The sequence below is a fragment of the Anas platyrhynchos genome, chromosome 16 (assembly GCF_047663525.1).
Source record: "Anas platyrhynchos isolate ZD024472 breed Pekin duck chromosome 16, IASCAAS_PekinDuck_T2T, whole genome shotgun sequence".
Classification (NCBI taxonomy): Eukaryota; Metazoa; Chordata; class Aves; order Anseriformes; family Anatidae; genus Anas; species Anas platyrhynchos.
In genome coordinates this window covers 7325589-7347579 of record NC_092602.1, presented here as the reverse complement: position 1 = coordinate 7347579, position 21991 = coordinate 7325589, and the positions used below count along the sequence as shown (strand labels likewise).

The following is a 21991-nucleotide window of genomic DNA, read 5'->3' as shown; positions in this document are numbered from 1 at the left end:
CAGTGACCCCTGCTCCCCGCCAGGGCTGGCAGACAGCTGCCGGCGCACGCTGCAGCACCTGCTGCGAGGGGCTGCGAGCCTCCCTGGGGACCCTTTGGGATCAGCGGGGACACGGGGCTGTCCTTCACCCAGGGGAGATGCCCCAGCTGAAAAGCCAACGAAAAATCTCGTCTGCCCACCGGGGTGCAGGCAGCGCAGTGTGGCACAGGCCAGAGGGTCCGCAGCTCAGCTCCTGGCCAGGCTGGAATGGCTTTGGGGTGAGGGTTTGTGTCCGGACAGCTCCTTTAGGGTACTGCTTGGTTTTCCTGTGGCTGCATGCACCCCTGCCTCTGACCGAGCACTGAGCTGCACATTTGTTAGGCAATAACCAGCGTAACTTCAGCCCTCTGGCTGGGAGGGGGAAAAATGGAACAGCAAAGAGAGCACCTTCCATACTGAGGGGAGGGTTTGCCTTCCAGATCTTTAAGGGCCCTGTTTGTTCTCAGAAACACAGCAAGCAGCAGTTAAAAGAAAAACTTTTCCTATATAAACAAAATCCTAGGCTAGAAAAAAAAAAAAAAAAAAAAGAAAGCAAGAGCGAGGCAGGCTGCAAGTCTGCTACAAGACTCCCTGAACCCTCCTGCACACAGCAGCCCACCCCCTGAGCAACATTTCCCCGCTTGTACCTTCCTGCAGACCCGCTAGCACAAACAGCACTCCTTGGAACAACTGTACCCCACTGAGCCTCACTGAAAATTTGGGTCAAGCCTCTGTTAATTTGTGACGCTGTAAACGAGCTTCAGTGAAAGTAAAGGAGCTGGCAGGGAAAATATATGCAGAGTGCAGCTATCTTCATCAGGTACAACAAAGGCAATTAAAGTTGCACCCTGCAGGTATTTATATTGCGCCGCTCAACCAAAAGCACAGGGGCATGTAATACAGCTGTGTTGGTGTAGGATAAAGTGTCTGCAGCAGGTTAGGGGGGTTGTTGTTAACGTTCAGAAGAGATGCTGCATATTACCCATGGTTTCTCAGCGTGCTGAGGCACAGAGCCACAGCCCTATTTCTCAACAGGTGTCTACTGTGGCTGCATGTGATTAAAGGGAAAAATTAGAGTGAGAAGCTAGGAACTTCGTTGCTCAGAAGCAGCAGGGAACTCTGGGGTGTTTCTGTGTGTGTGCTTGTGCATGCATGCATCAGCTTGCACATAAAGGCAAGAGGGAAAGCAGCAAGGTAGATGCATGGGCAGGGCACTCTTTTGTGTGGTTTATCCCTCAGAAATTAAAGGTAGACTGAGTTAGACGTGGCCATTCCAATAGAAGAGTAAAACAACGTGTGGAGGCAAAATTTACCACACAGTGCTTCAACTTGTCAGCAGAAAAAAGGAAGTAGAATAAAAACTGGCTTAAAAAAACTTGGATTTGGAAATGCTATAGCATTACCTCAGCAAGTTTGTGTATTGTCTGTCTGGGTCTGTTCTGTGTGTCAGGATCCTCCCTGCAAAACCTCTTTCCTCTGGAGATACCACGATGCATCTCTCCATGTGAGGATGGTTTGGAAGCTCAGGCCAGAGGAAAGGGCAGGGTGTGATGTAGCAACGCCCACTGAGGACTGAAACATGGCATTTTTTTGACCCGAATTCTCTATTTTTCCACAAAAATATTTTCTGCAAGAGCAGAGAGCTGAGCATTACAAATCCAGACCTCTCTCAATGCAGATTCTCACAGAGCTAAGCTCCTTTATAGAGCAACCCTTGAACTCAGAAAAAGGAGAGCCATACAACAGTTGTGTATAGGCATTAACAGAGCCTAAAAGTTTCCGTTCCATTTTTCCCTTGCCAGTTTGAGTAAATGATATTTAACAACCTTACCCAGAAAAAAAGCAGGGGCAGCACTCAACCAGGGGTTTTGACTTAAACAAGTGCTTAAGCAATGTCCCAGCAGAATGTACTTCTTTCTGGGAACAGAGCGGACACTAGTGGGATGCGTAGTAAAGCTATTGACACCTTTTTGTCACTGGAATATTTGCCTGTATTATTAACCCCTGCTAGAAAGAATACAGCAACAGCCAGATGACTTTTGCTTTGCATCCGTTATCTGCATCTGTAACTATAAAACTGATTTCCCCTCCCTGCAGCTTGCATGCTCATTTACCCCAAATGAGGCAAGTGGAAAGCAGAGCGCAGCATGCTTGAGTTTAGCTAATTTTAAAGGTTCTTACAATTTTAAATTAGAGTTTACTCTTACTCTGGGAACAAAACAGTTGGCAATTGGCCTCACAGGATTCATGGAGCCTGGCTTCAGAGAGAAGAAACCTAGTACCAATTAAAAAACAGACTCACACCTGAAATATGCATGTAAAATATGCAGCTTGAACACCACCAACAAAACCCTGGTGGCAAGATGCAGTCTTTGGCTGGCTGGTTTTTGAAAGGACCTGCGAACTCATTCTGACCTTCCTGAATTGACCCAGGGCAACACCCCAGGCTTGTAGCAATGAAAGCTTCAGTTTGTTTTCCTTTTCATGTGTGCACACGTAGACATGCACCTAAGCATGGTGCTCACATTCTGTTCTTGCTCTGCCTTATATGGTTTTATAAGCAGTGACTCACGTGTACTACATACTCGGTAGATGTATATAACATAATTAATTCTGAAAGACAACTTGTGCCTGTCCGCATCCGTGTATGATCTGCGTATTTTGATTGGAATGCTACCTGTGCAGGTGAGCGGATAAAACATCTCCTCTGGCTGGGACTCCCATCTCACACCTGATGTAACTACTGAGTATTTGCAGCTGAGCACTAGCTTTAAAAGGAGAAAAATCAGTTCCGCATTACATAACACTTTGGGGCTTGGAGGACTACGTATTCAAGACACTGCTAACATTACACATCCGTACACAAATACAAGATTCTGCAATCCTTTGAGTCTTACGTAGCACTTTCTCTCTCCAGAATGCCTATCAGATACCAACACTGATCAAAGGGCATCACACCTCTGCTTTGCAGCTACTAGGAACAAGAGGGAAATGTGCCATGGAAATCAAGATTTCATATCAATCAGTATCTAATATTTGTCTGTCGTTTGCTCCCTCAGTTCTATGGCATGTATTATATCATCTCTTTCCATGTATATGGAAAAACATCCCAAGGCACTGAGCCTGACTTTCCCCTTGGCTGCACATGTAGTTCCCATTAGCATCAATGAGAGCTGCTCATAAGCTCCCAATTTGGCCTTTGGGCTTGTCAGTCCAGAGCAACAGTGATCCTAGGAGGACCCTGATGGTCAGATAACATCCCCTGCCAATAATCACCAACTCATTAAATGTAAATGTTTCTTTTATATATGTTTGATTCCTTTTCTTCCCCTGAAGGACTAAACTTTCGGACACGAAGACCAGTGAATTAAGTTCACATTCAGCTGAGCGAAGACTGCATAATAAACACAACCCTGTAAAATATCATTGCTGGAGGCCACTTTTTCTTTGTTAAATGTCCTCAATTCATTATTCATAAGCTAGAGTCTTGGCACGTTTTTCCCCTCTCCAACCCCACCCTTGATGTGAAAGTGCTGAAGGAAGGAGCGACTTTAAATACATTGGAGAACAGCACCATTAATAAATAATACTGTTTTAACCAACTTTGTCTAACATCACTATAATTGAGTTATAAAAATTTTATAGCCGATTTCTTGCCCAGATTCCTGTGGCTAGTTCACACAAAGTAGTGTGTAATACTTACTACTTCCTTGGGAGACAGGAAGCTGTAGAGTGGGAGGGTTTGGCTGGCTTTTTGGTTTGCCTGAACCTCTGCAGAGGAGCTTCGCTTTGCTGTGACCTTTGAATGGTGCTGGGAGCATCTTCGCCGTGTTTTACGCCCTTCCTCCCGAGACCTGGCTCTGTGCCTCCAGAAGACATGGAGAACCAAACCGTTATTCCTCGGCATTGTAGTGGTGCCCACTACCAGCTCCACACAAACCCTTGACAGCTTTGTGCTGAGCCACTGCATGTGGGAGGAAACCTTCCACATGACTTCTCTGTACAGTCACGATGGACAGAAAAGGAACATTTTGCTTTTCTACTTTTTTTTTTTTTTAATATATATATTTAGCATCCAGGAAACTTGGGTTGGATTTCGGACCTTAACGCCAAATTTCAGCTCTAATTTGTAATTTTATGGTGGCTCAAGACAAGCTGTGCTTCCCAGCAGCTTGAATGTCCCTATGTCAATACACCTCCAAGAAAAGACACTTCTCTTGCATGAACATCTCACCTATTACAGGTTGCATTCCTCCCTGCACTGATCATCATCAAATTTTCATAAGAAAATTCTCAGTAATTAGGAATGGAGTGGGAGAGAGGGGGTGGTTTGCTCATCAAGTCAAGTGCTTTCAAAGAACACGTATCAAATTCATGTGCATGAGCTATGCAACTTGCTATCGCAGTGATGTGGCCCTAGCACCAGCATCCACTCAGCTGGCCTCAGGATGCATCTGTCATCCACAGGACAGAGACTGAAATCAGGTCAAAGGCAGTGGATACAGATGCCATTGGCAAATACATTTCCATTGCTAAGAACAAGTTTAACGGCTTGCCTGGGACATCAGCAGCACAAAGCCCTTGGGCTGGGAAGGCAGACTGGGCTGAAATCAGCTGTCACTGCCTGAGCATCAGCTACGGGGATTAGAAGTGACTGCTGGACTAAGAAGCTGAAGCCATTGCTCCTCGAGCCAAAACCCTCTCTTTTACGGCCAAGAGCGCAAGCAGCTCAACCCACGGTGTCCCAGCAGAACGGGACATGGCTCTGTGCAGAGCTCATGGATCACACAAGCTATTGCAGCCCTGAGCTCAGCGAGCGGTCACGTTACCTGCTGCGGCAGCTCGGGGAGTAGGAGTCGGAGCTCTCTGAGCGAGAGTGGCGGTGGCGATGGCGATGAGCTTTCCGGGTGCGCCCACGAGAGCTTTAAGAAGGCAGAGAGGAAAACCACCGTTAGACAGCAGACTGGGGGCTGCAAGAGGCAGCAGTTGGAGGCTGAAGTCATTTCAATCAGAAACAAGAGCTGCACTTTAAGCCAAAGAGACTGGTGCATGAGACATGGTGCAGTACAGCAAGGCATGAGAAATTCTCCATCCCTTCACAGCTACACCGACATTCAGGCAAGCCATCTTACTGAGATCTATGCTTGCATTTTAACTACGAGCTATTAGGTTGCCTCCATAGCCTGCTGGAGGAAGATCTATGGACTAGCACGCAGGAACACAGCGCAGCACCAATCCTTTCTGCTTTCAAGACCTTAGAGAACTGTCAGCTACTCTCCCTTCATCCTGCAGGCTGCCCTGACAGCCAGGGAACTGCCCAGGATGTTCCCACTGCTAGGCTTTGATGTGGGAGCACAGTCCCTCTGGGCAACTCATTGCAAAGCCCAAACCCTCCCCTTTCTTGCTGTGCCCCTCTCTGTAGTGCAGGCTCCTTTCTAAACAGCAGATGCAAGAGGCCATGTTCCAAATAATACAAAACACTTAGTATCTGCCTGCCTTCCCCACCTTCTCAAGGTGGGAGGGTCTGTCCAGTCCTATAGGATGCTCTTATGATTGCTATATGAACATGAAGGACAGCTTCCCTAACTGCAGCCTGCCCTATTGTGGGCACAGGACCCTTTTACCTGGCTGCTCATAGGTGTCCACTCATACTGCCCCCTTTCTTTACAGGGCCACAGAACAGGGACCAGCTAAATGTGCACACAGAGCCCGGTTCACTGTCCTGCTGCTCCACGTGGGTTATTACTGACGGCTTACCTGGCCCCATTACTGAAGGGCTGTTGTTGCCCTTGCCAAAAGCTTGAGCCCTGCACACACAGAGCAGGCTGACGTGGGTGGCAGGCTGTGTCACCTTCAGTGCCTATTCCTTCTCATCATGCTCAGTGCCCATCACGGCAGGTATTTTTGGTCTGGTAGCGCAGCCATCTGCTCAGCCGGGCATTGCTGTGCCAGCAGGCAAAGCTAACGAGGGGTTAGCTGATGGGAACAGTCTGCTTTCATGGCCACACTGCACCACTCCTTGACACTGCTAATATACCTGGCTGGACAGCATTTAGCAGTCTGGCACCACAAAAACTTAGCAAATCAATTGCTTGAGAACAGCATCTCCCCTAAGACAAAAGGGCAACCACCAGGGCAACTGCTTGAACTCCACTTGGCTGTTTCTTCTGATGCTTTTTACACCCTATGATTCAATTAAAAAAAAAAAAAAATTGGGATCTTTCTTCCTTCTTTCTGCACAGATGAAGTCAGGGATACTGAACATCTCTCCCTCACACAGTGGATTTGTGTAAAAATCCCCATTTTCTCTTCACTTTCTGCACCACTCCCTCCCAGTTCAAGACTTTTCTCTGTTTGCAGGAAGGATGAACTGGTCCCATGTTGTTTAGATAACCAGTTGCTCAACACTAAGATAAGCCAAAGCAGGATGATAGTACAAAAAATCCTGATCTGGGTTGGCTCACGGGCTCTCTCCAATCCACCCCTGGGAGCAATGGGGAGCTTTGCAGAAACCAGGAGTGACTCAGTTCTGATTTGTGAGCTGAAAGATGGGGGCTAAAGTGCCCTGGCTGGTTTATCCCCAAAGAGCAATTCTAGCAGCTCTTTGGGGATAAACCAGGAAGGAATAAGCTCTTCTCATTCCCCTTGGTCAGTGCACTCCAGCAAGGCATCCAACCTTTGTGTTAACCACACCGCTAGGCTACTGCACCTTGGCCAACACCACCCTGCATATGGGAGATGCCTTCTTTCACCAATTATCTAGGAAGCCTCGGTTTTACCAACAATCTATGAGACTTCTGGGTGTGTAGTAGCTTAGTTTGAGGAAAAAATGGTGAGTGCACCACTGAATAGGCAGAAATATCAAGAAAAGGAGATGGGTGTTCTGCATTGCAACACAGCTGGCCTCTGGAGGCAGCACAGCATGTTGTGCTCCTCTTGGATTCCCAATCTCTTCAGTCCCAACAGGTACCAAGGTAACATCAGTAGGGCTAGGGGTTGTTGTCCTTCTGTCCCCTTTCTGCCTAAGAGTAAACAGCTTCAGCTCCAGAGCTGTTTCCTTGCTCTGAAAGCAGGTGAGATGCCACATGTTGCAATTCCCAGGAGAAGACCGAGAAGGAAATTAAAAACAGAATGCTTACAGGCCCTCCTCCTGGCCCTAAGGAACCACATTTCATGCCATACTCCTTGATTGTCTGCCCCATAAGAGAAGCACAATCCTTCTCTTATGCACTTACCAGAGCAGATAGGAACCTCAGCTCCACCTTTTTGCATTCTCTATCACCTCTAAACAACCCCTTTTCTTCCCTATTCCCCATTGCTTTCTGCTCCCATGAAAAAGTCCTGAATCAGGTGGCACAAATGAGAGAGAAAAGATCTCCAGCCCCTACAAACCCTTCCCTATTTCAGCAAAACCAGAATCACTGGTTTTAGCTACAAAATAATCCAGAGAGCTGCTCAGAGCTCTGCAGCTAGCATTAGCTCCTGGGGACCCACCACACGAAATGCTTCCTACCCCTGCAGCTCTGCACAGGCAGGGCAGGGAGTACCATGAACCACTACTTACTGTTTTTTGTGTTTTCTTTCTTCCTTTCTCTTACTTTTGGGGCTTGAAGAACTAAATAAGAAATGGCTAATTAATTCAGAGATTTCTGTTCTGATAAAGAGCCACACAATCACACACAATGTTACAGCTAAATTGCCCAAAAGCGTGCAATAAAAAATTAAAGGGATGAACGATTCTCTCTCAGCACAGGGGGTCTCAGTTCCTGCTAACAAAGCTGGCTCATGGGCTTGGACAAAAAAAAAAAATCCCAGTGCCATCAGCCCTCCTGCTGGCTTTTCCATAGAGAACTGGAATAGTACATGCATGTACTGGGATCAGGAGCATCCTTAAAATACACAACTGGAAAGGCAGTGAGTGAGTCTGAGGGTTTCAAAGATGGACACTGCTCAGGGATGCGTACTGCTTGCAGATGAAGCCCTAAAAGAAACAAGGCTAAAGATGCAGGAAAGATACAACATGGATGATTGCTGCTGGGGATACTTTTAATCAAGATGCCCTTTCCAGTTACTTGCTTAGCTGCATAGGTTGGGCGGGAGATCTGACTCCTACGGGATCTGAGGGACACATAAGGCTGAACAGGAAAAGGGTAGCCCCAAATCCACAGGGAATGGGGGAGCCAAGGGGTTTCCACCAGGAGATAGAAGTGTCTTCTGCCCCCACCCAGCAACTATCAACCTCATGAGATCCTGAGAAGACCATTAAACTATTATTTCTAAGGGACCACCCATGCTTGCTCAACTCTTACCTGTGTCTTCTCTTCTTTGAGGATAACCTGCAAGACACAAATATTTACATTGAATACAGAGTTTAACAGAAGTGGAAATCTGAATCAGAGACAATATGGTAAGGCCCATCTATAGACTGAGCACCTCCCACATCCCTGGGGGTTCCCTTTTCACTAATATTGCCTCCGCAGTCTTGCACTATGATTAGTTTGAAAAGACAGAGGAGAGTCCAGTCCCAGGTTTTCTGTATGAAGGACCATGTAGCAGCCAAAGGAGGAATCCTTTCTGTATAACCCCAGAGCAAGTTCACAGCCAAACCAGAATCATGCAAAATCTTCCCTCCTGGAGCATCCCTGGGATGACACAGGAGCCATCATGCGGGCGGTCCTCAAAGAAAACCCTGGGAACATGGAGATCACGTTGCAGCAAGGCCTGACCCCAGTCTACTACACAGCCTGATGGCCCATCTGAGCTTCTAGGACAACATCCCACAGAGGACATGGCCTGAAGTGCTGCCTAGAGGGGCCATGAGATTACCCATGGCAAATGGGATCTGTAGCTGACGTGTTACCAGGTGTCTGGAAATGACCTTTATCAGTCACTAATGCCCAGTGGTTGATCATGCTGCTTTTTGGGACCGGATACAGCTTATCATCAGCTTGTAAGGGGCACAGATGGGTACTACAGGTGGAAAGCCAAAGAGCATCTGACCCAGAACAACTATCAGAAGGTGGCATCCATACAAGAGCATAAGAATCTCTTATTGAAAACGAATTATTTTAAAGGGATTTCTATCTCCTTGTATCTCCTTCTCCCTGCCTTCCTCTTTAAGAAACATGCTCTGCTTTTCACCCTGTTAGCCACTTTTGGTAGCTTCTCGCTTTGATTCAATAAATTATAAATACATGAACTTTCCGAGGGAGATGGCATCCACTGTTCTCTGCAAATATTGATTTAACAGTTGAGGGAAAATGGTAAAATATTTGCAATTTTAAATTTTCATCATGCTTTTTAAATTAAAAATGGACTACAGAAGAGGGAAGGCGGAGGCAGTCCCATGACTTCAAGCAATGTGAGGCGAGCTCTCCCCCTTGCCAGCATGGCTGGGAGATGGCTTTGGGCTGGAAAGGGCAAATCTGATGGCTCCTGGTGCCTGGGGAGGGGAAGGACGGGGCTGAGATGTGGGCATGGGGAGCTGGCTGGAGCCTTTTGATGGCTCAGATGCTGCCGCTTTCTGTGGGTTGATGGAAAGGGGAAACGAATGGGAGCCACATGAAATTTGACAGCAAGATTGTGGAGCTGGTGGAGGCTGCCTTGGCCTTGACCTGGCTCACCTGCCTGTCTGTCTGTCCATCTTCTCTGCCACCCTGACAGCTCACCAAGACACCCCAACGGCCATCTCACCTTCTGGTGGGGCCCTGCTGCCTCGATGGCCACCACCACGAGTGACTACGAGCCGTGGGGCGCAGTAACATTTCCCACCTTCTGCCCAGACACCCCCTCAAAACCCAGCACACCCCTGCATGGCCACCAGCCAGCCGTGACGTTTCCCAAGGAGAAATACCTGTTTCTTTTTCGTTTCTTGGAGCTCTTCTTCTTCTTCTTCTTCACAGGGGACGGGCTGTAGGAGGGAGACCTGGGGGGGCAAAGGGGTGTCAGGGGCTGCATGGCCCCCTCACCCCTTCAGGGCCATCCCGGCCCGCGCCATCCCCGGGCTCACGGCCTGGGGGGCTTCGGGCTGAGCCCCAGCCCTCTGTGAGGGGAGGGCGACAACATGGCGGTGCCTCGTTGGGCCTGCTAACAGGCCCTCACACCTCCATTTTGTATCCGTTTCCTCCCCTCGTGCAGTGAGGGCCGCCAGTCCCCTCATCCCCACTCGCCCCAGCCCAGGCCCACGCTGTCACGGCCGCCCTCACCTCCGGCGCTTCTTGCGGCCAGACTTCTTCTTCTTCTTCTTCCCCCGGGCCGGCGGCGGTGCGCGCTCCCCGTTGCACGAGGGGCTAAATCAAAAAATGTTTTAAAATTAATAAATAAATGCACCATCTGTATCATTTCACTTGGGGCTGCTCCCTTCCCCATGCCGCTGTCCCCACCAGAGGGACAGACAGGGCAGAGGGATCACTTCTGACAGCAGATCAGGGGTGTGGGTGAGCCCCTAATTACCCTCTAATGAATAATTTGGTCACACTTTAAATTAAGTGTCTCCTGCATGGATTTAATGGAGATATAATGAGACAGCCACTGTACGTGGATGCAGTGCCAGCTGATTATTTAAAACGTGTTTGCTGAGGTTAATGACTCCAGAACAGATTTATAGGTTTTGTTGCTCTTTGTAAATATGCTTTAAATAATTAATTGACATTTAATTTGCATATAATAATTATTGCAATCAGATGCATCTAACAGTAGTAAAAGACATGACATATGTTAAATGGCAATTGATTAGAAAAATATATATTTATTGAGATGCTATGGTAATTTAGTAAGCTACGTATATCTTGCACAGCTGTTAAACCTTAAAAAATTGTGAACTAATTTCTTTTTAAACACATGACACTGAATCATGTCATGTTTCCATGAAAAGTAAAATCTGCAGTTAAATTAATTCAGAGCACTGGACTGAAAATATGAAATGTTTGGGGGCTAGTGATCCAAAATAAAGCAGACTGATAGAAACAAGGGCACTGGGTCTCTGCCTCAGTTTCCCCACTGTTTGTCCCACTGGCAGGAGGGACATGAGTGTGGCCTCATGTTTGAGGGCCTTTGGGGACATGAGTTTGGCCACATGTTTGGAAAACATGAAGAGCTGCAGACAGAACAAAGGAAAGGACATTATTGTTAATAATAGTCCTAAGGCAGAGCAAACATCCTGGCATGTTGGCCTCTCAGGTGACAGGGACAGCACGTTGGTGGCCCCAGTGAAGCCGCCTGAAGGGTTGCAGCTCAGGGCCAAGCCCACCAGGAGCTGGCCCTGCTGCCAGCCACCAGCAGCAGGTCACCAACATCGCCTTGCAGGGCAGGCATGGGGACAAGGAGCTGGAAAACCTCTTCCCATTGTCTGACCAGGCACAACCAAGTGTACCCGGGGCTCTGAGGGAAGAGAGCTGTCCTGGTGAGGGGGTGAGCAGAGCCTTCATCCCAGCGCCCACTGAGACCATCGCTATGCAGGAGAGGACCTCAGTTGCCCTAGTGAGATAGCAGAACCCAGGACAACACAAATTTGGGCTCCCCAGCAAGCAGGAGCACATCTCAGCTCCCTTCTCAATCAAGCCCTGCCATGGCCAAGCCAGAGCACGGAGAAACCTCCAGCCTGCGCTGCTCAGCCACAGGCAACTCCTGCAGAGCCCTCCTCCTGCTCCCGAGATGAATTCTTTTGTCTTTGAAGTGGAAGACTTCTCCCTGGGCTGACCCAACTTTAATTGTTCTTCTGTGATTGTAATCAGAGTCTAATTAAAAATACACTTTAGATTATTGTTCCGGTTAGCCTGCAATCTGAAGATAGGAAATGTGCTTTCTTTCTCTTTCTTTCCAGCATCTTTAACCAAATGGAGAAGCTTTAATCCCAGAGACGGTTCAGCAGGCAGCTCTGAGACCCCAGCTGCTTCGCTTTGAAGGTTTCATTCATTTTTTCCCTCACGAATAGTCAGGGGCAAACGATGAGCTGATAACAAAACCCTGCCCTAACGAAGGCAAAGCAGCCAGTCTGATGTGGGCACATGGAGGTGGGAACTGCTGAGGTGATCCCCAGCTGGGGGAACCCCGCAGGCCCCACTGCACGTGGGATGCTGGCAGCTCACCTGGGCTGGCTGCAAGGGGCTGCATGAGCACAACGTGGAGCGAAAAGGGAACTGCAGACACCGGGTTTCTCCATGGGTTTCATGGAATTGCAACTCACGTGGCCATTCAACCCACCCACAGCTTTCACAGACCCCACGTGGGATGAGCATATGCTCTCCGGTGTTTCCTTTGCTGACACCCCTGTCCCCTTTGGGGTGGCCCCGTCCCCTACCTGCGGGACCTGCGGCGGGCATGGCTGCGCCTCTCCTTCCCTCTCGCCCAGCCGTTAGTGCTGGAGGCCTCCTTGGACACGCGGCCGCTTGGCTTCTCGGGGTGTCTGTCCTCTGCAGGGTATGGCAGGCAGCTGAGTGGCCCACTAGAGGGTATCAGGACAGAAAGAGCAATAAGGAAGGAAAAAAACAGGGGAGTGAAAATCCCAGGAAAACAAAGGGGTAAAAAAAAAAAAATCAATCACCATTCCCCAAACCTGCTGTTGCATTGCCAGCCCCTTGCTGCATGTCCTCTTCCCCCAAAGCATCCCCCTCATCAGCACCCAGGTGGAAGCAAAGCTCCCTCCCCACACCCACAAACAAGGTGCTGGGCCAGCAGCACAGCTGGTCCTGCTGAAAGCCCAAACTGGAGGCACTGGGACAGCCCCTCAGAGCCAAGAGGAAGCGCCTGAGCCTTGCAGGTGCCTACACAAGCCCTGGGGAACCCACGCAAGCAGAGCCCTGCAGATATTTTTTTCAAACAGAAGGAGTGATGCAAAGCCATAAACCATACCTGGAGGGGGCACTGAGAACATGGTGTCATCCAAAGTATTATTCAAATAAATAAAGCAAGTGTCAGGGTGTCCAGGGCAGGCTGCAGAGACTGTCACAGCCATTGCATGTGGGATGAAAGGCTGGGGCCAGGAGCATGCTGCACATCTGGGGGGTTCAATGCGCCCAGGAGCATGGCTAAGGAGCAATGTCACGGTGAAGGAGGATATTAGCCCTGGCTAGCCTTGGCAAGAAGCATGCAGCCCCTGGCAATGTCCTTCTGCCTGCCCCCATCATGCACAAAGCAATTTTGGGGGCTGCAGTTGGCCCAGGAGCAGCTGCAGAAGAGAGGTCACCCCTATTTCCACTTGTGCTCTCAGCCAAACCCCACCTTCCCTAACAGCTTCCTCTTTCTCAGCACGCATTTTTCAGTGTCCGAACATTTTAGGGATGTGCCTTAGCCAAGCGCAAGCACTAGGGTTCGATGGGGTGAAGCTGGGGCAAATGTTTCCAGCCCAGGACATGCAGGAGGTGGTGCTGATGTGACGGTCCCTCCGGCTTTCAAACCTATTACTCCTCCTGTAATAAATCCCCCAGTCTCTGCCCAACATCTATGTGGTTTGTAACCATCCGGGAAGCTACATGGTTAATTGCTTTCTTTGCGTGAGCTAATTAGCTCGTGGCCTTTCCCGAATCCCTTTTAAGAGCAGCCTTCCGAGGCTCAATCATTAGGATCCATTAAAAACGTCCCCAAATTAATGATCTGTGCAAAGCCAGGGCTGGAGCGGCTCCAGGAGCAGAGGCAGGGGCTGTCCCTGGGTACGGTGGGTGATGTCCCCCACCCTGGTCCCCGATCCCACTAATGGCATTTTCAGGTCCCGGGGTTAAAACATTTTGGCCCGGAGGCAAACAAGGGCTGCTGCTGTCCTGCAACACCCCGCGAACCATTTCTTCTGGGCTTGGAAGCAATTATCGATGGAAATAATTGTTCTCCAATCCCATCAAAGGCTGGCTTTGATTCAACCAAATGTTCTCCTCCGGTGAAAGCTGAGAGTCACTAACACGCTAAACCGGCTGGTAATCCCTGCGCGTTAAGCTCCACGGACATTGATCGAATATAAATATATATTTAACTATATATATATATATACTTTGTAGTCTTTCGTGTCTTTCATCCTGATATAAAAGCGCTTGCAGCTCGGTGTGAAAGACCTCCGCTGCCTTAGAGGGAGGGCTGTCACACCTTCCCCTGCAGGGATGAGAAAGCCTCTGTGGAGGTTTTTTTTTGGGGAAAAAGAGCTTAGTTTGCTGGAGGCAGCCCCAGGAGGGCGGCAAGGACACGCCAGCAATGTGACTGGAAGCACAGGCTTCCTCTGCGCAGGGGACGTCCCTTCCCTTTGCGGCAGTCTCTGGTCCAGGAAGATTTTGGGGGCAATTTTGGCCAGCTTCTGGCAGATGGGAGGGGAGCAGAGGGCACACAGGGCTCTGCCCGGGTGCTCGCCTCTCCCACCAGCCTGAGCACTTCACTGCTTTTCCCAACCGGGCTGCGTTTTGGTATTGCTAACGTGAAGGGGAGAAAACGCCATAAAATGCTGCAGTCGCTTGGAGAACGGGGCTGGGGCTGGCAGCCAGGGTATGACAGCGTGGAGAGGTGGCTGCTGGCCTTTCACTGAGGACGGGGCAAAGGCAGAGGGTATCTGCAGCCTCGGGGAGCAGAGCTCGCTCACAAACCATCACCACATCTCCATCACAGAGCTCAGTGCCATGGCCACGTACTGTCTCATCAGGCCACTCGGTGACGCAGCCCCCTCCCCTGTCCCCGGGCTCCCGCGTCCCCCAGCCATCTCCTGCCACAAAGCTTTCATCAAGCAGCCTTTCTCCTTCTCTCCTTTCTCTCTGGAGGAGAGAAAAAAGCTGGAACGTTGCCTTCCTCATGACCTTCCAGCTGCGGGACACCATTGCCAGGGCAGCAGTGGCAGCATCTCTCGCCTCCGCGGGACCAGCTCCAGCAGCCCCAGCCCTCTGGGGCCACTCCAAGGCCCCTCCACCCTTCCCAGCAGCCGTGCAAGCAGCAGAACAGGCACAACGGGGCTGGATCATGCCCACCAGGCCTTTTTTTTAAAAAAAAGATTTATTTTACTTCTACAGGCACAGAGGAATGGGGTGCTGGATGCCCAGCCCGATGCCGCAGGGATCTGGCTGCGTGCACGAGCACTTTGGAGACCTCCAGCACTGGCCACGCTTGGGAGATCCACTCCACCAGCACTTCTGAGCTCAAGACAGAATATTTGGGAAAACCAGCACCGGCACTTCACTACCTTGCCCTTTTCAGCCCCAGCTGGCTTCTCATTCCCATCACCTCTACAGACCCTGGTGCAAAAGGAGGCACAGCTCCAGCCGACTGGAGCCCCGAAAACTCAGAAGGTTAAAGCCTCTCTGATGAGCCTGTTAGTTGCAAATATTTCACTGGCAAAGCCAATGATGGATGTCTCGCTGAGGGACATCAGCCCATGAAAGGACGCGGGCACCCGTAGCTCCAGGAAGAGTGAGAAGTGCCCGCAGCCACAGCAGTGGGACCCGGCGGTCCCGCAGCCATCCCCGCACATCGCCTCTGCCTAGTGCCTTGGCTGCTCTGCACCACGTTGGGCAGAGGAGGTTTTTCTTCTGTGCTGGTGAAATTACCCTTTTATTTTCTCTGTCTCTTCTCAGCTGATTGAAAAAGAAAATTGTGGAACCATTCCTTTGTCCCAGGAGAGGGAGGGGGGAAAAGGAAGGTTGTAAAGCCCTTTCCAAGCCCAAACTCCAGCAGATGTGTTTACATAAATCCCTCTGAAATACGCACTAAAAATACCTCTTCAAAATTAGGAGATGGGGGAGATTGTAAAGTGCTTTCCACAAACACAGACACACAAGCACCCCACGGCAGGTTCCTTCCCCACCTCATTCAGACTGTTATTATTAGTGCGGCAGGAGCCCTGCAGTTTGTTATTGAAAATTATAATAGCAAATCACCGAGATATTTTCCCTGATTGCACAGATTCCAAGCCAGTTCCATTTTAATCTTCTCTCCACTATTTTCCCGTGCATCAGCAGAGGCGCCAGCTGCAGAAAAGCGCGTGGCTTTTTTTCTTGATGCAGTTTAAGCACAGAAGAGAAACGCCACTCTCTAATAGCTGTTTTTCATCCAATTTTCGCCACCACGCCTCGTTTCCCTTCCTGTGATGCCCTCGTCCTGCTGCAAGCCCCAACGCGGCGGCGGCTCCTTTTGCTTCTTGGCCTCCAGAAACGCTTCACGACCTCCTCTCATCACACCCCGGGGCCAAAAAAAAATTAAAAAAAAGCAGCTCAGCTCTTTATTTTCCAGCAGCTGATTTACCACGCATGGCTGCCCAAAAACAGAGGCGTGTCCCCGCTGGCGGTGGGGTCGGTGCCAGGTGCTCTGGGGACAGAAGCGATGCTCCATGAGCCATCCTTCAGAGGGTCCCCATGGCTCCATGCCCTCCTCCCCAGGGGCTGGACAGCGCCGGGCCTTTCCTATTCTCAAATCCCCCTCTTTAGGCAAACACCCTCCGGGTCCCCACGCCTGGAAAGGTGACGGCGATGGCACCGCAGCCAGGGCCCGGCGCCGGGTAGTGCCGCGGGCGCTCGTCACAACGCGCCAGCTCCCCTGTCTGAAGCCCTGCTCCATTTGGCAGGGCGAACAGCGGCGAGATAAACAGTTTATTTGCCAATAACATAGCTCGTTAACTTTTAATCGAAGAGCGGCGTGTGAGCACACAGCTTCCAGGAGCCATGGGAGATTGCTGTGAGCACGGATCAGGCACAGGGCACGGCGGCAGGGGGAGAGGACGGGGAGAGAGGCTCCCCCTGGAGCAGTGGCATGCCCTCTCTATTTCTTTGCCCTTTCTTTTGTTTTATTTTATTTTAATTCCCACTGGAAAAAAAAAAGGAAAACACGCCCCATAACTCCCAAACCCAACCTGCCTGCACAGCATCTGCCTGCCCAGGGAACAACTTGGGTTGGTGGGGACAGCGGGGGACATGAGGAGATGATGGCCAGCTTCTCCCTCCAGGATGGGGGCAGGACACTCAGACCCCACAAATAAACCATCCCCGAGATGGGATCCCTTGGGGGTCCCCCATTTGGGACTTTTCTCCCTAATATCCACCCCATGGTGACACCCTGGGCTGCACGGGGCTGGGACAGAGCAGATGTCCCCGCGTGGGGACGCGTGGGGAGCGCAGCTTCATGGCTGGGTGGGTTTGGTGTGGCTCCAGCCCTCCTTTCCCCAAACCCCCCAGGCGCTGTGGGAATCACCTCGGCGGTCTCACCAGCTGCCTGGAGATGGGTGGCAGGAGGTATTTTTTTAAAGACAGTTTCTAGGAGAGACGATGGGGCCTCATCTCCGCTCAGGAGGTTGAGGATGGTGTGCCCATGCCACCCAGGGCTGCTTTTGGGGCCAAGCCAGGAAAAAATCCCTCCCTCTCCACTCCCAGGTCTCATCCCCAGCCACCTCCTCCACCCTGCAGCCCTGCACAGGGCTTTAAATCACCAGGGAAGAGCGAGGGGAGAATATTTATGGGTTTGCTGCTCCCTAGGGGGAAGGTCTGGAGGAGGCAGCCAGCTCCCAGCACTCCTGGCCCCGTGGCTGGAGAGAATCATTTCCCTGCTCCGCACACCCGTCTTTAATTGGGTGTAATAATAATTTTAGTGCTTGCCGGGATTCGTGGGGCTGAACTAATGTTTGTAAAACGCTCTGCTATCCTCGGCCGAAAGGCAGCCTAGAACGGCAAAGCCCCCGTGTTATCCACATGTGGATAATCCAGAATTATTCACAAACAAAATCGAGATTATGCAAATGTATTCATTACTCCCCAGAACACCTCCAGGAAAATAGGGGAATTAGTCCCGTTAACAATTACCCGCTATGTCAGCGCGTGGCTGAGCGCGGGCGCACGCGCTCCCCGTTGGCGGTCACCTGGAGCTCATCCCAGGCCCTCAAGGTGCTGGAAAAGGAGGGGAAATTTGGGCTGGGGGTGGTCTCGGTGTGCCCCTGTCCCCCCTCTGTCCCTCGCCTTTGTGCCCGCTGGTGCTGAGCCCGGCTTCGTGCGGCGCAGGGCAGCCACGTGGCCGGGGCGTGCCGGATAAAGGTGCGCTGGAAACCCCGCACGGTTTAATTAATGCCACATGCCTCTCACTCGGCGGGTTGCGTGGGTTGTTAATTATTTTTATAAAGAAAATAATTAGTCCCAATCAAGGCAGAAGCTCTCCAGAATTACAGCTCATTAAGCGCTCGCACATTTTTCTGTTCTATAAAAAGTCGTGTGGCGCTGATGAAAATTACAGGCCCTTGGAAGCAGCATGAAATACAAATCCAGGCAGTGTCACCATCCCGTTACCACCAGCCGCATCGCTTTGGCTTCAGCAACTGCAGCTGGAGCTGAAGTGCAGGGCTCTCTGCTCCCTACCAGAGCTCTGCTCTGCCCGTTAGCGTGCCGGCACCAACGTGACCCCCAGCAGCGGCCCGGCCAAGGACGTCCCCAAGGAGGTGACAGCCACCGAGGGGAAAGGGACACCTTGGTGAGGGGTTGAGGGATGCTCAGGCTGGGCTCAGCTCCCCCATGGCTAAAAGAGGGGACAAGGAGCAGCCTCAGAGCAGTGGGGCCACCCCGGTGGGACACGGGGTGTCAGACGCAGAGGGGTGCTCGTGGCGGGATGCGGGAGCGTCCCCAAGCATCCCCGGCCAAACCATCCCAATGTGCTGGGCCCGGCCCTATTGAACGCCGCAGGGGCTTCGCTCAGAGCCTAATTGAAAGAAGTCAGAGCACGGTGAAGGGAGCTGAGGCCAAATTGATAGCGGAGCAGCAGGGAGGGCGAGCGGGACGCCGGCTTCGCTGCCGCTCCACCATGAACGGCGCGGTGAGCCCCGGCCCCTGCTCCTCATGCAACAAACAGGGACGTGGGGAGGAAGGCGAAGATGACGCAGGCAGCTGAAAATAAAGGTGTCTGGTGGGAAACCCACAGCCTCAGCGGGGCAGCTTGAGCAAAGCCCTACCTCCCCTCCCACACCCCGCACGCCGGAGGTCTTTAGCTGTGAAATCTCTCATAATGCAAAAATCTTTCTCTCGCTGGGCAGTAGCCAGTTCTTCATCCTCACAGCTGAAATCCCAGCCTCCTGCCCCAGTCCTCTCCTGTCGCACCCAAAGTGCCATGTTCAAGCACACCCAGGCAAAGCCAAAAATCCCCAAAATCCCAAAGCCAAAAACCCCAAACTGCAGCCCCAGCACTGCCCTGCTGTGCCAGGGCGATGCTCTTCTGGCATTCGGTGTTGGCCAAAAGCCATTTTCTCGTCGTGACCCTTGGGTTCCTGAGCACTTCCAGCCACTCGCACATGCAGACAAGGCGTGCACCAGCCGAGCCCCCGTTCCTAATCCTTGGGATTTGGGATCGAGCATCACAGCGGTGTCTGCAGCCCCTATCTGCACACTGGGCCTTCCTCTGGCCCCGGGAACAAAGAGGGAAGGGGGCAGCGAGCAGAGCAGAGCAATCCCAAAGGAGCAGCACCCTGCTGAGCACCTCATCCTGCTGCCCACTCAAGCACACTGGGAACACACTGGGAGTGCACTGGGAGCGCACTGGGAGAGCCCCCGGAGCCCGGCCGGCTGCAGCCACCTGGTCTTGTTTCATTAATGGAGAGACATCAATTAAACACGGAGCGTTAAACGAGTCATCAGTGAAGCAATTAGCCCCAACCACAGGCTGGGGGCTCAGGGACCCGGCTCAGCCTCGAAACGCCTGGCTGAGCGCCTCCTGCCCCAAAAGAGGCATATTTCAGCCCAATTCACCATCCTGCTGCAGGACGGCATCCCGTGAGCATCCAGCCAGCTACAGGGCTGCCTCCCTGCAAAAGGCCAAGAGCAGCACAGGGTCCCCAGCACGTTCCCCCGCTCCTTTCCCCCTTCCAGCCAAGTTCGTTCCCACTTTTAGTTTTTTTTTAAGCCCTCCCTGCAGTCCCCGCTGCAATGGCAGGGAAGGCGCTCCCGTCGCTTGCACAAAAAAAATAAAAAAAATTGCTATTTTTACACTCCCGGCTCCCTCAGCTGCCGGAGGAGCCAGCCCCGAGCCTCCTGCAGCAGGGGGGCTGCGTGGCCCCGCTGAGCGGGCACCAAACCCAGCGCCCGCCCCGACCCCCCTGGGCTGCTCGGGGCCTGGCGGAGATGAAGAGGTTTCGGTGGCCGCAGGAAGAAAAGGTGGAAATAAAGAGAAAAGGGAAGGGCGGTCATGCACGAAATGATTTCATTTCGCTGACGCGGGGAGCGCGTTTGATAAGTTCATATTAGAGAAAAACCTAAAGAAAGCCCAAAGAAAGGCCCGGCTGCAAGACAGGAGGCGAGGGGGATGAAGGCTCCAGTGCCTTGGGGTGGCAGTGCTGGGTCCCACAGCCCCACATTTTTATTTTTATTACCCAGACCTCGAGGCAGGGAGGCGATCTCCCTGCAGGGGTGCGGGTTTTATGAGCCCCCTTTTCCATGCTGTTCCCTAAGGAGAGCCCAAGTCCTTTTTTCGGGCACCTCTCTCATTGCCAGGAGGGGAGCAGGAACACGAGGGGTGTTTTCCCCAGGGCTTTTGGGGGTCCTGCATCATTTTTAACCTCGGCTTCATCCTCCAGAGCCCTGCGAGACCCCTGGAGGTGCAGGGGCAGCCTTGGGGGGACGTTTGGCGGCCACCAGAGCCCAGCAAATGCTCTCTGATGAACTTTTCCCCATTGGAAACGGGCCCAGCAGAGGCAGGTGGATGGGGCTGTGCAGAAGGAGGAGGAGGAGGAAGAGGAGGAAGGCACCGTGGGTCCCCCGAGCATCCCCGGCTCTGTCCTCGCCGCCTTCACCCCGGGCTCCCCCCAGCAGCCCCCAAGCTGCCTAATTAGCGCCGCCGCCGCCGTCCAGCTGGAGCTGGAGGGCAGGGGCAGACAAAGCCTCCCTATTGACAGCACCCCCGAGGACTGGGGGGGGGCTTTTCTTCTCTCCCCCCCCCCTCCCCTCCACTTCTCCACTTTTCTTTTCAAGCCCCGCTCCCCCCGTTGGGCCGGGGCCACGGGCTCATTAGCGCTGCGGCTCGTTGGGAGCAGATGGCAGCCAGGCCCGGCCGCCTCTCCCCGCGGAGCAGATGCCCGGCGGACAAGGGGCGGATTAGCAGAGCCGGGGGGGCCGCAAGCTGGGTCCGTGTCCCCCCCCCACCTCTCCAAGCAGCACGCCCTGGTGCTGATGCTCGGGGACCCAGCGGTGCCAAAACGCTGCGGGTTGGGATGGGAGACAGCAGGTGCCCCATCCTGTCCCCAAAATCACCGGTGATGGCAAAGCAGGTGGCAAAACTGTGCCCGACCCCCCCAAAACGCAGTGACCCCCCCCCCCTGCCTGCCACGCGCGGCACGTCCCGGGGGACTGGGGGTTAAAGCGCAAATCCCTGCGCTGCCCTGGTGTGACCCAGTTCGGCCATCTGGCAGGCACGGACACAGCCTCATCCCCCTTTTGTCCCCCCCCAACGCCGTTACCTGCCCCAGGGTGAAGTCCCCGGGGGTGGCCGGGGGGTGACAGCGGGCAGGTGACAGCCCCGGGCCCCTCGGTGCCCCCCTCTGCAAAGCCGAGCGTTTGCCGGCCGCGCTGCAGCAGCTGCGGGCTGCTCGCCGGGTAATTAGGCTCCGGCACCGAAATAACGAGCAGCCACCCGCAGCCTTCTTGCAAAAGTGAAAAAAATAAATTAAAAAAGAGTCGGACGAGAAGAAAGTGAAGACGGGAAGCGACCGCCTTGATTTTTCCCCTTCTGTGCCACGAAGCGCTCGGGAACCCCTTGGCTTGGCAGGAGCCCCCCCTGGGTAAGTGGGCAGCCCCCGGCCAGGATTAATGTATTCTTTTGTTCCGGGGATGAAACGTGGTTTTAGCAGGGCTTTAACCCGCTGAACCTCCCCGGGAGCTTGATGGGAATTAAGATGGAAGGGGATTTATCTCCGGGAGCGGTGCTGAGGGATGGGGCAGCGCCGCGCTCCGTTTTTTGGGGGGCTCGCGGGGAGCCCACAGGGCACGGAGCCTCCCAGGGGGGCTGCGGGGCCAGCTGGAAGGAGGAAAATCCCATTCTGCGAGAGGAAAAGCCC

General features: G+C 52.4%; 1 protein-coding gene across 7 annotated transcripts in view; it reads right to left on the bottom strand.

Annotated features, from left to right (window-relative positions):
- The window catches only part of SRRM4 (serine/arginine repetitive matrix 4), a 70234-nt gene that overhangs the window by 9361 nt on the left and 38882 nt on the right, over positions 1 to 21991 (bottom strand). For 4 of the 7 annotated variants that reach the window (XM_027469888.3, XM_072024293.1, XM_072024292.1 and 1 more), the window contains 7 exons: positions 12317 to 12460; positions 10224 to 10307; positions 9872 to 9943; positions 8328 to 8354; positions 7583 to 7633; positions 4848 to 4940; positions 3722 to 3884 (listed from right to left, as the gene is read on the bottom strand). In XM_027469888.3, the coding sequence (XP_027325689.3) occupies positions 3722 to 3884; positions 4848 to 4940; positions 7583 to 7633; positions 8328 to 8354; positions 9872 to 9943; positions 10224 to 10307; positions 12317 to 12460 (634 nt within the window). The remainder of the gene's footprint in view (positions 1 to 3721; positions 3885 to 4847; positions 4941 to 7582; positions 7634 to 8327; positions 8355 to 9871; positions 9944 to 10223; positions 10308 to 12316; positions 12461 to 21991) is intronic. The other 3 variants (XM_072024294.1, XM_072024296.1, XM_072024295.1) reach the window with 3 other exon arrangements.